Below are 13526 nucleotides of genomic sequence, written 5' to 3'. Positions count from 1 at the left end.
AAGCCTATCGGCAGGCACCAAGAGCCGCCCTGTCACATCCATTCTGGGCATGTCTCAAACTGGGAATGGCTGAGAAGGGGCAGAGGAGAACCCTGCAGAAGGCTGGTAATGCTCTGAATCTTGACAGGGGCTACACAGGTGTGTGCATCTGTCAGAACTTCTTCAACAGTACCCTGGAGAGGCTCACATTCCACTCTAGTTAACTCCGCACACGTTGAAATACTTAGGAGTTAACTGTACGGATGCCTACCACTTACTTTGAACTATACCAACGAATAAGCTGGATGTGGGAAAGGGATAGGTATATAGTAACACTAGGTGAATAAAATGTTAATGGTAGACTCTGGATAAGAGTATGGCTAAGAATATGTTGGTGTTAATGATACAATCCACTACTCTTCCATAGGCTTGAAATTTTTTCATAGCGACATGCTGGGCAAAAGGAAAGCATGAAGATGGGTGCCTGGGTGGCTCAGTTGGTTAAGCATTTGACTCCTGATTTAGGCTCGGGTCATGATCCCAGGGTGGTGGGGTTGAGCCCTCCACTGGGCGCCACACTGAGTATGGAGCCTGCTTAAGACTCACACACACACACACTCTCTCTCTCTCTCTCTCTCTCTCCCCCCTTTCCTCCACTTGCATGCATTCTCTGAAATTTTAAAAAGAATGCACAAAGAAGTTGGAGACTTCCAGTGAAGTAGAAGTAGAGCGAAATCCTCAAAATCCCAGGGGGAAAATGAAAATTCTCTACTCAGCCAAATTACCCAGGTAGAATGAAGCCAGTTTAAACATTCAGGGGTGCAAAATGATTATGTCCTATTATGGGCTAGATTGTGTCTCTCAAAAATATACCAAATCCCAACCCCGCAGTGTGTCTCAGAAGGTGACCTTATTCGGGACTGAGCCATTGCAAATATAAGTAGTCATGGTGAGGTCATAGAATAGGGTGGGCCCTAAAACCACTGGACTGGTGTCCTTAGAAGGGAAGTATGAACACAGTCATACACACCAGGAGAAAGCCATGTGACAACAGAGACAGAGATGAGAACAGTGCGGCTGCAAGCCAACAAACTCCAAGTAGTGATGGCCACCACCGGAAGCTAGGAAGAGTCAGGGAAGGATTCTACCCAGGGTCACAGAGGGAGCATGGCCCTGACAACACCTTGAATGCAGAATTCTAGTTTCTAGAACTGATGAGAGAATACGTCCCCGTTGTTCTAAGCTGCTCAGTTTGCGGTCATTTGTTAAAGCAGGTTTAGGAATCTAATACTTCTCTCAGGAAGCTATTGGAAGATGTGCTCCATCAGAACAAAAGAGTAAACCAGAAAGAAGATGACAGGAGTGACCCGGAGAAGTGGAAAGAATTCCCAGGATGATGGGGAAAGGACGCCCCAGAACCACAGATATGCAACTGGTCTACACTGGAGGAAGACAGTGGGTCCCGTAAGAAAAATACGGGAGCTGACTGAAGCTGATCATACTCCCATGTGTTTGACCATCTGGAGAAGAGTTTTGCACTTATGCTTAAACTTCTGTGGACAGTTAGTAAGAGGAAAATAGAAAACTAATCAAACGGGGAAAAGGCCGTTATAACTCCAGGAAAAACAGAAAGTCAGTTTTGTGTCGCAGCCGTGAAGGACATTTACAGAATCACAAGTAAACAGTGAATATTCACAGGCCAAGTTTTTCAGAGAGACAAAGAAAAAAAGGCTGGTTAAAGAGTTAAATTATCATCTTCTCTGGTAAGAAATATACAGAAAATGCCTAAAATGGAAAATGGCAGCATAATTATATTATTTTAAGAGCTGAAAGGTTTAAGAAGAAACATAGAAAAGAATTTACAACAGATAAAGGAATTTACTTGGGATAGGAAGATACGAAGCAGAAAATTATTGTTATAAACTAGCTTTTTAGTTTAGGGACGTCTGAGTGGCTCAATCGGTTAAATATCCGACTTCACCTCAGATCATGATCTCAAGGTCCGTTAATTCGAGCTCCACGTTGGGCTCTGTGCGGATAGCTTGGAACCTGGAGCCTGCTTCGGATTCTATGTCTCTCTCTCTCTCTCCCTGCACCTCCCCCACGTGTGCTCACGCTCTCCCTCTCTCAAAAATAAACATTTTAAAAAATCTTTAAAAAACATATAAAGAATTACTTCAAGTACATACGTGAATAGAGAACATAATCTGATGAGCCCCTGTGTAATACTCACCCACCTTCAACAATTACTAATGCAGTTTCTACTTTTCAAACTATGTATGACTACAATAAGAATAAAACTAATTCAGGGATAAACTGTGGTAAGTCCAGTTTTTTAAAGGCGAGAGAGTGTTCCAGTGAGAAGCAGCACGTGCAAAGGCCCTGAGGTCTCTGGGGGAACAGAAAAGAGGCCAGTGGGACTGCAGGATAATGGACAACAGGTAATGTGAGGTGAGCAGAGACTGGGGAATTACGCAGAGGGCTGTGATGTAGAGCTCTGTCGGATGGAAGCGTCACGGGGCACATTGATAGTATAACTCCCAACATCCAGAGAAACGAAAAGGGAAGGTATTCCCTCAGGCATAGGCTGAGCAGAGGTCTGGGGGCCTGAAATTTTAATTGCTAGCCAAAGAGTTTCCCTAAATGAGACTCACCTTCCCATCACAAGGTAGCTCAAGGTGTCTTTTCACCTCATGGCTGCCACCCAGAGCAGCCGCCTGCTGTCCTGACCCTTCAGGTGGGTGCTGTTCTCCATGCGGGGCTGCGAAGGCTCAGGTGGTGCAGCTGCGTGCGGTAATCCACCCGGCTCTCAGACACCTGCAGCACAAACTGGAGAGAGCCACACTCAAATGCTGATCAGAGAACTCCACTCCCAACCTAGAACATTCCACCGTCTCGCCAGGACAGTCAGGGGTTGGCCTGAGTTCCCTGGTTATCGGGAACTGGCCAGCCCAGGCCACCCTTCAAGGAACCGTGTAGCCACGAGCAGCCACTCCCCGTTGCCCCTGGAAACCATTAATCCAATTCCTGTTTTTACAGATTTGCCTATTTTGGACATTTCATATAAATGCAATCATATAATATATGGCCTTCAGGGTCTAGCTTTTTTATTTAGCATGATGATTTCAAGATTCACCCATGTTGCACTGTAGAATGTGTCAGAACTTTATTCTTTTTTATTGCTGAACAATATTCTTTTTCTTGTTTGTTTTTAATGTTTATCTGTTTTTTGAGAGAGACAGAGAGAGTGTGAGCAGGGGAGGGGCAGAGAGAGAGGGAGACACAGAATCTGAAGCAGGCTCCAGGCTCTGAGCTTTCAGCACAGAGCCCCACACGGGGTTCAAACTCACAAACTTTGAGACCATGAGCTGAGCCGAATCAGACGTTTAACTGACTAAGCCACCCAGGCCCCTGAACAACAGCCACAGACAATGGGTCAACAAATGGGCATGGCCATGAGCCAATAAAACTGTATTTCTGGCCACTGAAATATATGTTTCACAAATTTTTCACATCTTGAAATATTCTTTGATTACTTCTCAACCATTTGGAAAGATAACAACCTGTCCTCAGCTCACAAGCCCCCACAAGGAGCCATTCCCCCGGGAGTGGACAGCTGAGTTGTGTCCTATTTTCTGCTTCTAACTAACGATGCCATGAACATCTTTGTGCACAGCACATTTTAAAGCAATCTTGGCTGGTTTTCGTAGGGTAGCGTTCCAGAATCAAAGAGCCAAGGGGCAGAAGTCCTTCTAGGGCTTGAGAGCCACCCTAGCATCTGGAGCTGTCCTTGGTGCCTACGGCTCCCGGATGCCCCACCTGGGATCAGCCATGGCCAGGACCCCCGCCTCCCTTCTTTGTCAGTACAGGATCGGGCCTCAGGAGGGCCGTGCACGTTACTGAGGCTCCTCACGCCATCCCCGGTGACGAGGTACAGCTTAGAGCTGGGTGAGGAGAGAGTCCCAGACAAGTCATTTTCACTCATTCTCTGGACAAAAAAGCCTTAAGCCGCCACAGCTTGGTACAGGGCAAATTCCACCATGACTACGACATGCCCTTGGGGAACTCACCTACAGCACTGGTGATAGATGCCATGATTCACCTGAATGGGGGTGGCATGGGGTCTGTCTTGGGGACAGGGCAAGGCCCCCTTTAGCTGGGGGTGTGGGGGTATCTGCAGAGGTTAAGGTGGGAGCAGAGACTTAAAGGATGAGAAGGAACTGGCATTCTAGATAGAGGGAACAGCAGGTGCAAAGGTCCTGGGGTGGGAATACAGAGGCCTCTTTAGAAGCACAGAAAGGGTGGCTCAAGAGGGTCAGGGTGGAGGGAGAGGGAGTGAGTGAAAGGCAGGAGGTAGTGGAAGGAAACAGCTAAGAGTCAGTAGGACCCCTGTGGGGAAGGACAATCACATAAGACCTGGGTCATCCTAGAAACAAGTGGAGGGTTTTAATCAAGTGGGGGCCGGGTAGCACAGGACTTGACATTTTAAAGGACCCCACTGGCGGCGGCTGGGAGAAGGACCTGGAGGCAGGAAGACGACACAGCGCCCCTGGCGGTGAGACAACAGAGGCTGGGAACAAGCCGGTCCCAGGAGAGCCTGGCCCACCCATGGGGGCGGGACGCCCACCTGAGGCTCTGCAGCTCCGCGGCCTCCCTGGGCGCATTCAGGTGCACCGTGAGGCCCCGCCCCTTCCTCGCCTGCATCCTGCAGTCCAGGCTGGCGGTGCCCTGGATGCTGGCCACCCACCGAGCCCGGCCCGCCCCAGGGCACCTGCCCTGCCCATCTGCACGGAGATCCGGAGCAGGGCACTGAGGGGACACACAGGCTGGCCGCACCCTGCGGACCTGGGCGGCCGCAAGCCCACCGCGCCAGCCCCCCCCCTACGCTGTCCCCCGAATCTGGAGCCGTGGTCACCGCTGGCCACGCCCCACATGCACAAGCCCAGCCGTCCCTCCAGTCCTCGCCATCCGTAGCCGCAGCGCCCAGATGCGGGCACAGGGCGGGTCAGGTGCAACCACTCGCTCGGGGCCCAGGGCTGGGATGCGGGGCAGCAGGTCGGCGGCCCGGGCTGTCTGAGCCCCAGCAGCCCGCAGAGGACGCCCAGCTGCCCACGTGGGACCCAGAAACCTGACAGGCCGGCTGAGCTGCCCGGCTCCAGAGCCGGACCGCGCACGGAGCACACTGCGCCCACACCGTGTGGCCCCGATCCGCAGCGCACCCGCCTGCAGCCCGTCTCCGCCACGAGCGGGAAGGGGAAGAGTGTGCGCCTCAGGAGTGATGGTGCGGGGTCACCAGACTCGGGGCCCGCACTTCGTAAATGGTCCTCCCGCTCCCCCTCCTCCCCTTGGAGACGGTGTGGACCAGAGGGATGCGGGCCGTGGCTGGAGACGGCGGTGCCTTGCACCCCTAGGCTTCCTGAGCACGGGTCATAACCTCACCGTGCCTCAGTCTTCCACCCTGTAAACTGGCCATAGCTGCCCAGGACCTCCTGACAGTCTCCTGGCACGCGCGCACGCACACACGCACACACTCACACAAACACACTCACACACTGAATCACAGGAGCTGCTGTGATGGGATCCCCTCCGTCCAGGAGTGGTGCCCTCGCCCTCCCTCCGGAGCCCTCTGTAAGAGGAGCACCCCCTCCAAGGAGCCAGCTACCTGGGCTTGACGTGACCATTCGGAGACGAGTCGAGAGGCTGCTGGAGGCCGGCAGTGCCTCGCACGCGCACGCGGATGGCGGCCGAGGCGTTTAGGGTCAGCCAGGCTGGAAGGCCAGACACGGTGGGGAAGGCGAGCTTCCTGCACGGCCAGGTTCAGCCTCCGGTCCACCTGCACCGCCTGCCCCTGCAGCCACAGAACCGTAGTGATGCAGCTCACAGCCCCTGGCGTGGGCCGGGCGTGCTCTGAGTACTGAGCACTGAGCACGCACAACCTCCTTTATCCTCACACGATGGTGGGGGGGGGGGCGGGGGGAGGATATTATCATTATCCCGTTTCCAGAGGAGAAAACCGAGCCCACAAACACATGAAGTCACCTGGCCAAACCCACATAGGGAGAACCAGGTAGAGCCAAGTTCAAACCCAGACAGTTTACTACGGAAAGGGGTCGGGGGTCAGAGGTCAGGGATCCAGAGTCAGTCAGGTAAGGAGGAGTGCGGGCCCCGCCCACGATGCAAAGCACTTAATATCCTCCCCATTTCACAGATGCAGAAACTGAGGCCCTGACTAGTTAACACTCCCCAGGAGGTAAGAAGTGGAGCCGGGATTTGAACTTAGGCAGCTTGGCCCGAAATACCACCGTCTTAAGTCTGAAAAGTATTTTAATACTTTCCCTGAAAGCATCAAAGGAAACGCAGCGTCTGCTGCTCCGCGTGCCTCCAGGGACCTGAGGGAGAAGCCAGGTGACCAGGAGCAGGTCTGGTGCCTGGACAGCGGTGGGGGCCTGTGCGGGGTGGGGGGGGGGGGGGGGGGGTCCGGAGGGCAAGGGCTTTTGGTGTCTGGACTGTGGTTTGCAAAACGCATGGTCCACCAGCAGAAGCCACAGATGCCTTTTCTTTGACCCACGCGGTACTGCCCAGCGCCAGTGCAGTGTGTGGGGGTGTGAGTGTTGTCATAATCTTTTCGTTCTGGAATAACCTTAGATTTACAGGAAAGTTGCCAAGATGGTACAGAAAGCTCCCCTACACCCCTCGCCCTATTTCCACTGTCAGCGTCTACACTGCCTGGGCGCGGGGCGAAAGCGCAGAAGCCGACCCGGACGCATCTATTACCGAAACTGCAGATGCTACTCCGATGTCACCAGTTTTTCCAGCCGCATTCTCTCTCTGTTCCAAGATGCAGTCCAGGCACCACACCGCATTTTACCTGTCCCCCGTCCCGCCTCTGCTGTCCCCGCTGGTCTCTGACACGCTGTCTTCCTTTGTATTTCACGCAGGGCCCGTCTTTTGAAAATTGAACCTGTTTCCAACATTTAAACACTTAGGAGAGGCCATATAAGATCCAGACTCTGGCTTCTTGAGAAAGAAAAGTATTGGCCTGCCTCCCCATCGTCCCCCGCCCCCATGACAAAGGGCAATGAATGGGCAAGAGCAGCTGTTGCTTTTAACCAAGGCACATGCTTCTAGCACCTGCTACAGACCCCACCTCTCCCTACTGCCTCTAACACGGAGGCCAAGTACTGTTGCCATTATCTCTGTGCTTGTGCAAAACAGATCTTCGGAAAGGACTCTCCACTATCTTCAGACAGTGTGAAAATAACAGAAAGAATTGCAGATTTTTTTTTTTTTTGAGAGAGAGAGAGAGAAAGAATGTGAGCAAGGGAGGGACAGAGGGAGAGCGAGATAATCCCAAGCAGTCTCCATGCTGGGCGTGGACACAGAGCTCGATCCCATAACCGTGAGATCACAACCTGAACCAAAATCACGAGTCGGATGCTTAACCGACTGAGTCCCCCAAGTGACCCAAGGACTGTAGATTCTAAGAAAAAATGTTCATGCCCAGCCCACCACCCTCATTCACGTTACTTGCTGGCTCCAGATCTGGTGCAAGAGGCCCTACAGGGCAGGGTCCATGTCCTGACCATCTTTGTGTCCTTGGGTGCTGGGCTCACACTTGATGACTGGTAAACATGTGACCATGTGAATAAACCCCCCAGCCACGCTCCTTCATCACCATCGGATGGATGCAGCAATGGCTTCTCATGTGAGCAAAAGGTGCCAACAACCTAAATGTCCATCGTGGAGAAGAGTCATGGAAAGCACAGTCCTCACCCGCAGAAGGGATGTTAAAGCGCCCCGCGACCCACCAGGTGCGTTCCCGGGGATACGCCCAGCAGCAACGCGCACGTGCATCTGCTGAAAAGACACGTACAAGAATGCTCAGAGCACTCTCTTCAATAAGCCAGAAACCTGAGACGACGCAGAAGCCCACCAAAAGCAGGACAGAGAAGCAAACTGTGGTGTGTTCGTTAAGCAGAGCATGAACAAACCATACATATACACAGCCACACAGATGATCTCACAAACAAACTTAAACAAAAGAAGCCAGACACACACACACGCGCGCGCATACACACACACACACACAAAATGACACAAGGAGCATTATTCAAGCTCGCCAAGAAGTGGAAGCCGCCTGCGGCCTGAAGGCCCATCAGCAGATGGATGGACAGATGGTGTAGTCTATCCACACAGTGGAATATTAGCCTTAAAAAAGGGATGGACATGGATGCATGCGACACGATGAACCTCAAAACACGACGGTAACTGAAAGAAGCCAGATACAACAGGTCACATGTTGTCTGATTCCATTCATATGAAATGTCCAGAAGAAGTAAATCCACAGAGACCCAAAATAGATTAGTGGTCGCCAGGGGCTGGGGAGTGACTGGGAATGAGTACAGGCCTCCTTTGGGGTGGTGAGGGTATTTTGTAACTAGACAGAAGTGGGGGTGCACATCACTGAAAATGTACTAACACCAGTGAATTGTATGCATTAAGATGGGTCATTTCAGGGGCGCCTGGGTTGAGCATCCGACTTCGGCTCAGGTCATGATCTCATAGTACGTGGGTTTGAGCCCCACGTCGGGCTCTGTGCTGACAGCTCAGAGCCTGGAGCCTGCTTCAGATTCTGTGTCTCCCTCTCTCTCTGCCCCTCCCCTGCTCATGATCTCTGTCTCTCAAAAATAAATAAATGTTAAAAAAAAAAAAAGATAGTTCATTTTAGGGGCATCTGGGTGGCTCAGTCAATTAAGTGTTCAACCTCTGCTCTGGTCACGATCTCATGGTTCATGGGTTCGAGCCCCGCGTCAGGCTCTGTGCTGACAGCTCAGAGACTGGAGCCTCCTTCAGATTCTGTGTCTCCCTCTCCCTCTGTGCCTACCCCACTCACACTCTGTCTCTCTCTCTCAAAAATAAACATTAAAAAAAAGTTAAAGATGGCTCATTTTATATTATGTGAATTTCACCCCAAATTTTAAAGTTCATTTGTTTGTTTTGAGAGAGAAAGCAGGGGAGGGGCAGAAAGAGAGAGAGAAAGCAGAATCCCCAGCAGGCTCTGTGCTGTTGTGCAGAGCCTGATGCAGGGCTCGGACCCACAAACCATGAGATCACGACCTGAGCCAAGATTAAGAGTCAGATGCTCCACCGACTGAGCCACCCAGGTGCCCCTGACCCCAATTTTTTTTTTTTTTAAAAAGGCACCTGGTACATGGTTCCATTTATATAAAGTGCACAAGAGGAGCTGCGTGAGACACGTGCTGTCCACCAGAGTGGCCTAACGGGGACTGGATTCCTCTCCACGGAGCAATGAGACACCCAGGTGAGTGATTACACGTGAATTCCAGACACATCAGGTGAGCAGCATGAGGCAAGCAGCAGCGTGAGCCCCAGCTTCACCCGGAGAGTCCGGGTGAAGGTGCAGAGAGCAAACACAAGAGGGCCCGGGACTCTCTGGGTGGAGCGGTCAGGCGATGGCCCGGTGGCTACACTTCACAGGGTGGAGGGCGGGACGGGAAAGAGCTGGACAGATAGAACCCTGCATGTCTCCTGAGGGCCTGTAGACAATCTCCACGACCGTGCACCAGGCAAAGATTTCTAGGTCTAACCGCCAGAGCACGGTGCGTAAAAGGAATCGACTTGACTTCGCCAAAATCAAGAACTTCTGCTCTTCAAAAGGCACACTTAAGACAATGAAAGATCACTCCACACAGCGGAGGAAGTATTTGCAAGCCACCTATCAGATAAAGGACTGGTTTCCAAAATCCATAGAATTCTCAAAACTCCATCATAACCCAATCCACTGTTAAAAAAAAAAAAACAAAAAAAACCAGACACGATATTTGAACGTACACCAGAAACGACGTACAGATGACAAATAAGCATGAAAATATGTTCAGTGTCATTAGTCGCTGGGGAGTCACACAGCAAAGATGCGAGATACTCCTACATGCTACCACACAGCCACTTCAGAAAGCAGTTCGGGAACGCCTTAAACATTAAACCCGTAACTGCCATCTGACCCCGTCATTCCCGTTCTTCAACATCTACCCAAGAAACCTGAAAACATACGTTCATGTGAAGACTTGTATGTGAATGTTCCCAACAGCCCCCAAAACGGAAACAACACCAAGGTCCATCCACCTTTGGGTAAGCAAACTGGCACATCCACACAATGGAACGCCACTCAGCAATAAAAAGCACAAAACTGTTAGAAACGCCTGCCACACGGATGAATCACAAAATGATGATGCTACTTGCAGGAGGCTAAGTTAAAAGGTTACACGCTTTTCTTCATTAAAAAAAATTTTTGGAAACATTTATTTGCCTTTGAGAGACAGAGAGAGACAAAGTGCAAGCGGGGGAGGGTCAGAGAGAGAGGGAGACACAGAATCCAAAGCAGACTCCAGGCTCTGAGCTGTCAGCACAGAGCCCGACGCGGGGCTCGAGCCCACAAACTGTGAGATCATGACTTGAGTGAAGTCAGACGCTTAATCAACTGAGCCAACCAGGTGCCCCGGTTATATGCTTTTAAAAATAACTTTGAGGGGTGCCTGGGTGGCTTAGTTGGTTAAGCGTCCGACTTCAGCTCAGGTCATGATCTCACAGTTCGTGGGTTCGAGCCCCACGTCGGGCTCTGTGCTGACAGCTCATAGCCTGGAGGCTGTTTCGGATTCTGTAACTCCCTCTCTCTCTGACCCTCCCCTGCACACGCTGTCTCTCTCTCTCTCTCTCTCAGAAATAAATAAAACATTTTTAAAATTTTAAAAAAATAAAAAAACTTTGAAAAAGGAAGAAAACCTCTTGCTCTGCCCCTCCCCCACTCATACTGAGTCTCTCAAAAACGAATAAATGTAAAAAAAATTTTTTTAGTATGTTTGTGTTGCGTGATTCCATTTACGTAAATCTAGAAAATGCAAACCAGTCTACGGGGACAGAAAGCCTACCAGTGGTTCCTGGGGACAGGGGCGGGCGGGAGGAGGGGATTATTAAGGACACGAGGAACCTTGTAGGGACGATGGGTATGTTCACTGACTTCACTATGCTGGTGGCCTCATAGTACACACATGTGTCAAAACTCATCAAACTGTATACTTTAAACACATGCCGTTTATTACTGGTCAACTTTACCTCTACAAAGCCTACTTTTTTAAAAATAGAATAACCAGTGCAGTTAGGAGGTGAGGTCAATGATTGCCCTCGGTTAGGAGTGCGTAGACTACAAGACGGAGGAGTGGGGGCCTCCGGGGTGCTGATAAGGGTCTGGGCATCGATTATAAGGATGTTTCCTATCGGTGGAAATGCACTAACAACTTGGGCACTTTTCTAACTGAATGTGATGCTTTGATAAACAGTTGTGCACAATAAGGCAGGCTAAGCACTGACGACTCAGCTCTGGACCAGCCACTTGTTTCTGTGGAGGGTTGGGGGGCGGTCAGGGTCTGAGGTCATGGACAGCTGAGTCCCCAGGCCAAAGGCTGGCGAGCGGTGGGAGCAGGGTGGGAGTGGGTACGCCCCTTACCTTCGGCTGCAGGTCTCTCATCTTTCTGGATCTTTCTTCCAGACAGTCATGGCTGGTTGCCTGTGGTGTGGGCTCTGCTTCTGGCTCTGGAAACTTCTCTGCTTGAGCCTCTCTCTCCTCTTCCTGCCTCCAGAAGGACTTCCTGTCAAACAGCTGTGGGCGATTTTCTCTGCATTTTCCAGCCGAAGGCCAAGCTGGGAAGAAAAAGCCAGGACTCAGCGAGGAGTGGCTCCGCCACATGGTTGATCAGAGCTGTGGGGCACAGGGTTCGAATGGGGGTGCCCAGCAGGCTTGGGCAGGGTGCTCTGGGCTCCCCAGACCCCACTTGTCTTTTTTTTTTTTTTAAGTTTATTTATTTATTTAGAGAGACTGAGCAAGGTAAGGGCAGAGATGGTGAGCGAGACAATCCCAAGGAGGCCCCATGCTGTCAGCACAAAGCTCAACATGGGGCTCAAACTCATGAACTATGAGACCATAACTTGAGCTGAAATCAAGAATCAGATACTCAACCAAATGAGCTGCCCAAGCGCCCTGGGGCACCACATTTCCACATCAAGTTCCACATCTGCTGGGCAAAGGCTGCACGGCAAAAATTCTTACTGATTCTTTTGGGCCTGGTTCAAATGGCACCGCCTCTGGGAAGTCTTCCTTGAATTCCCACGCCACTCTTCCCACATTCCCCAACCCCAGACCAAATCTATCACTCCTTTCCCAAACTTCCAAGGTCAGTAGGTGAGCTGAAGGCCGTTGTGATGGGTAATTTTGTGTTGATCTACCGAGCCACGGGGTGCTGAGATATTTGGGTACACATAATTTGCAGTGTTTCTGTGAGAGTGGTTTTGGATGGATTTAACATTTACATATATATATGTATACATATATATGTATATATATGTATATCACATACACAGATATGTTTGTGAGAGAGAGAGAAAGCACACATGCATACATGTGAGCTGGGGCAGAGGAGCAGAGGGAGAAAGACGAAAGATTCTTAAGCAGGCTCCATACTCAGCTTGGAGCCTGATGCAGGGCTCAATCCTACAACCCTGGGATTATGATCTGAGCCAGAACCAAGAGTCAGACATTCAACCGACTGAACCACCCAAGCACCCCTAACATTTAAATCAATAGATCGAGCCAAGCAGAGTGCCCCTGATGAGGTAGGTGAGCCACATTGAACCAGTCAAAAGCATGAATGAAACAAAAGGCGATCAACAACTACAGGGTAATTCTTCCTGACTGCCTCTGAGCTGGGACATCACTTTTTTCCTGCCTTCAGCCTAAATTCAACCATCAGCTCTTTCCAAGTCTCAAGCCTCTAGGCTGAAAGGCTCTCAGGCCTTCAGGCTCAGACTAGAACTACACTAGCTTTCCCAGGTGTCCGGCTTGCTGAATGCAGATCTTGGGAGGTGTCAGCCCCCACAATCATGTGAACCAATTCCTTACAATAAACCCCTTTCTAGATATACCTACATGCTACCGGTTCTGTTTCTCAGGAGAACTCCAATACACCTGGCCTGGTTAGTTCTTAAAATTTCATAGATGTGAGGGACGCCTGAATGCCTCAATTGGTTAAGTGTCCTACTTCAGCTCAGGTCCTGATCTCAGGGTTTGTGAGTTTGAGTCCTGTGTCGGGCTCTGTGCTGACAGCTCAGAGCCTGGAGCCTGCCTCAGATCCTGTGTGTGTGTGTCTCTCTCTATCTGTCCCTCCCCTCTATTCTCTCTCTCTCTCAAAAATAAAAAGATAAAATTTTTTTTAATTTGATGGATGAAAGAAACCATCTGCCCACCCATCCATCTGTTCAGTATTTAATCCTTTCCAACTATCCATCCATCCATCCATCCATCCATCATTTTAGAAATCACCAGACGGTCAGCCCTTGGCACACTAAGCCCACGTGCGCAGCTGGCAATGTTTGGATGAGCGCCCTGCTCTCCATAAATTAGAAGGGGTTCGGACAGGACACAGAGCCTCCCCCCCCGACACATGTCAGGGGTCTGGGGGCAGGAAATGGAAGGGTGT

The 13526-nt window shown here is 50.7% G+C and overlaps 1 protein-coding gene across 1 annotated transcript in view; it reads right to left on the bottom strand.

Moving 5' to 3' along the window:
- LOC120232709 overlaps positions 1-13526 on the bottom strand; it is a 103963-nt gene that overhangs the window by 42938 nt on the left and 47499 nt on the right. Inside the window, 10 exon segments of the mRNA XM_039233574.1 lie at positions 2351-2370; positions 2634-2742; positions 2745-2831; positions 3799-3923; positions 4607-4730; positions 4733-4788; positions 5642-5778; positions 5780-5827; positions 11501-11655; positions 11658-11694. Of these exon segments, the coding sequence (XP_039089505.1) occupies positions 2351-2370; positions 2634-2742; positions 2745-2831; positions 3799-3923; positions 4607-4730; positions 4733-4788; positions 5642-5778; positions 5780-5827; positions 11501-11655; positions 11658-11694 (898 nt within the window).

The sequence above is a fragment of the Hyaena hyaena genome, unplaced genomic scaffold (genome assembly GCF_003009895.1).
Source record: "Hyaena hyaena isolate Hyena2069 unplaced genomic scaffold, ASM300989v1 scaffold_76, whole genome shotgun sequence".
In the NCBI taxonomy this organism is placed as follows: Eukaryota; Metazoa; Chordata; class Mammalia; order Carnivora; family Hyaenidae; genus Hyaena; species Hyaena hyaena.
This window is presented reverse-complemented; position numbering and strand designations above follow the sequence as displayed.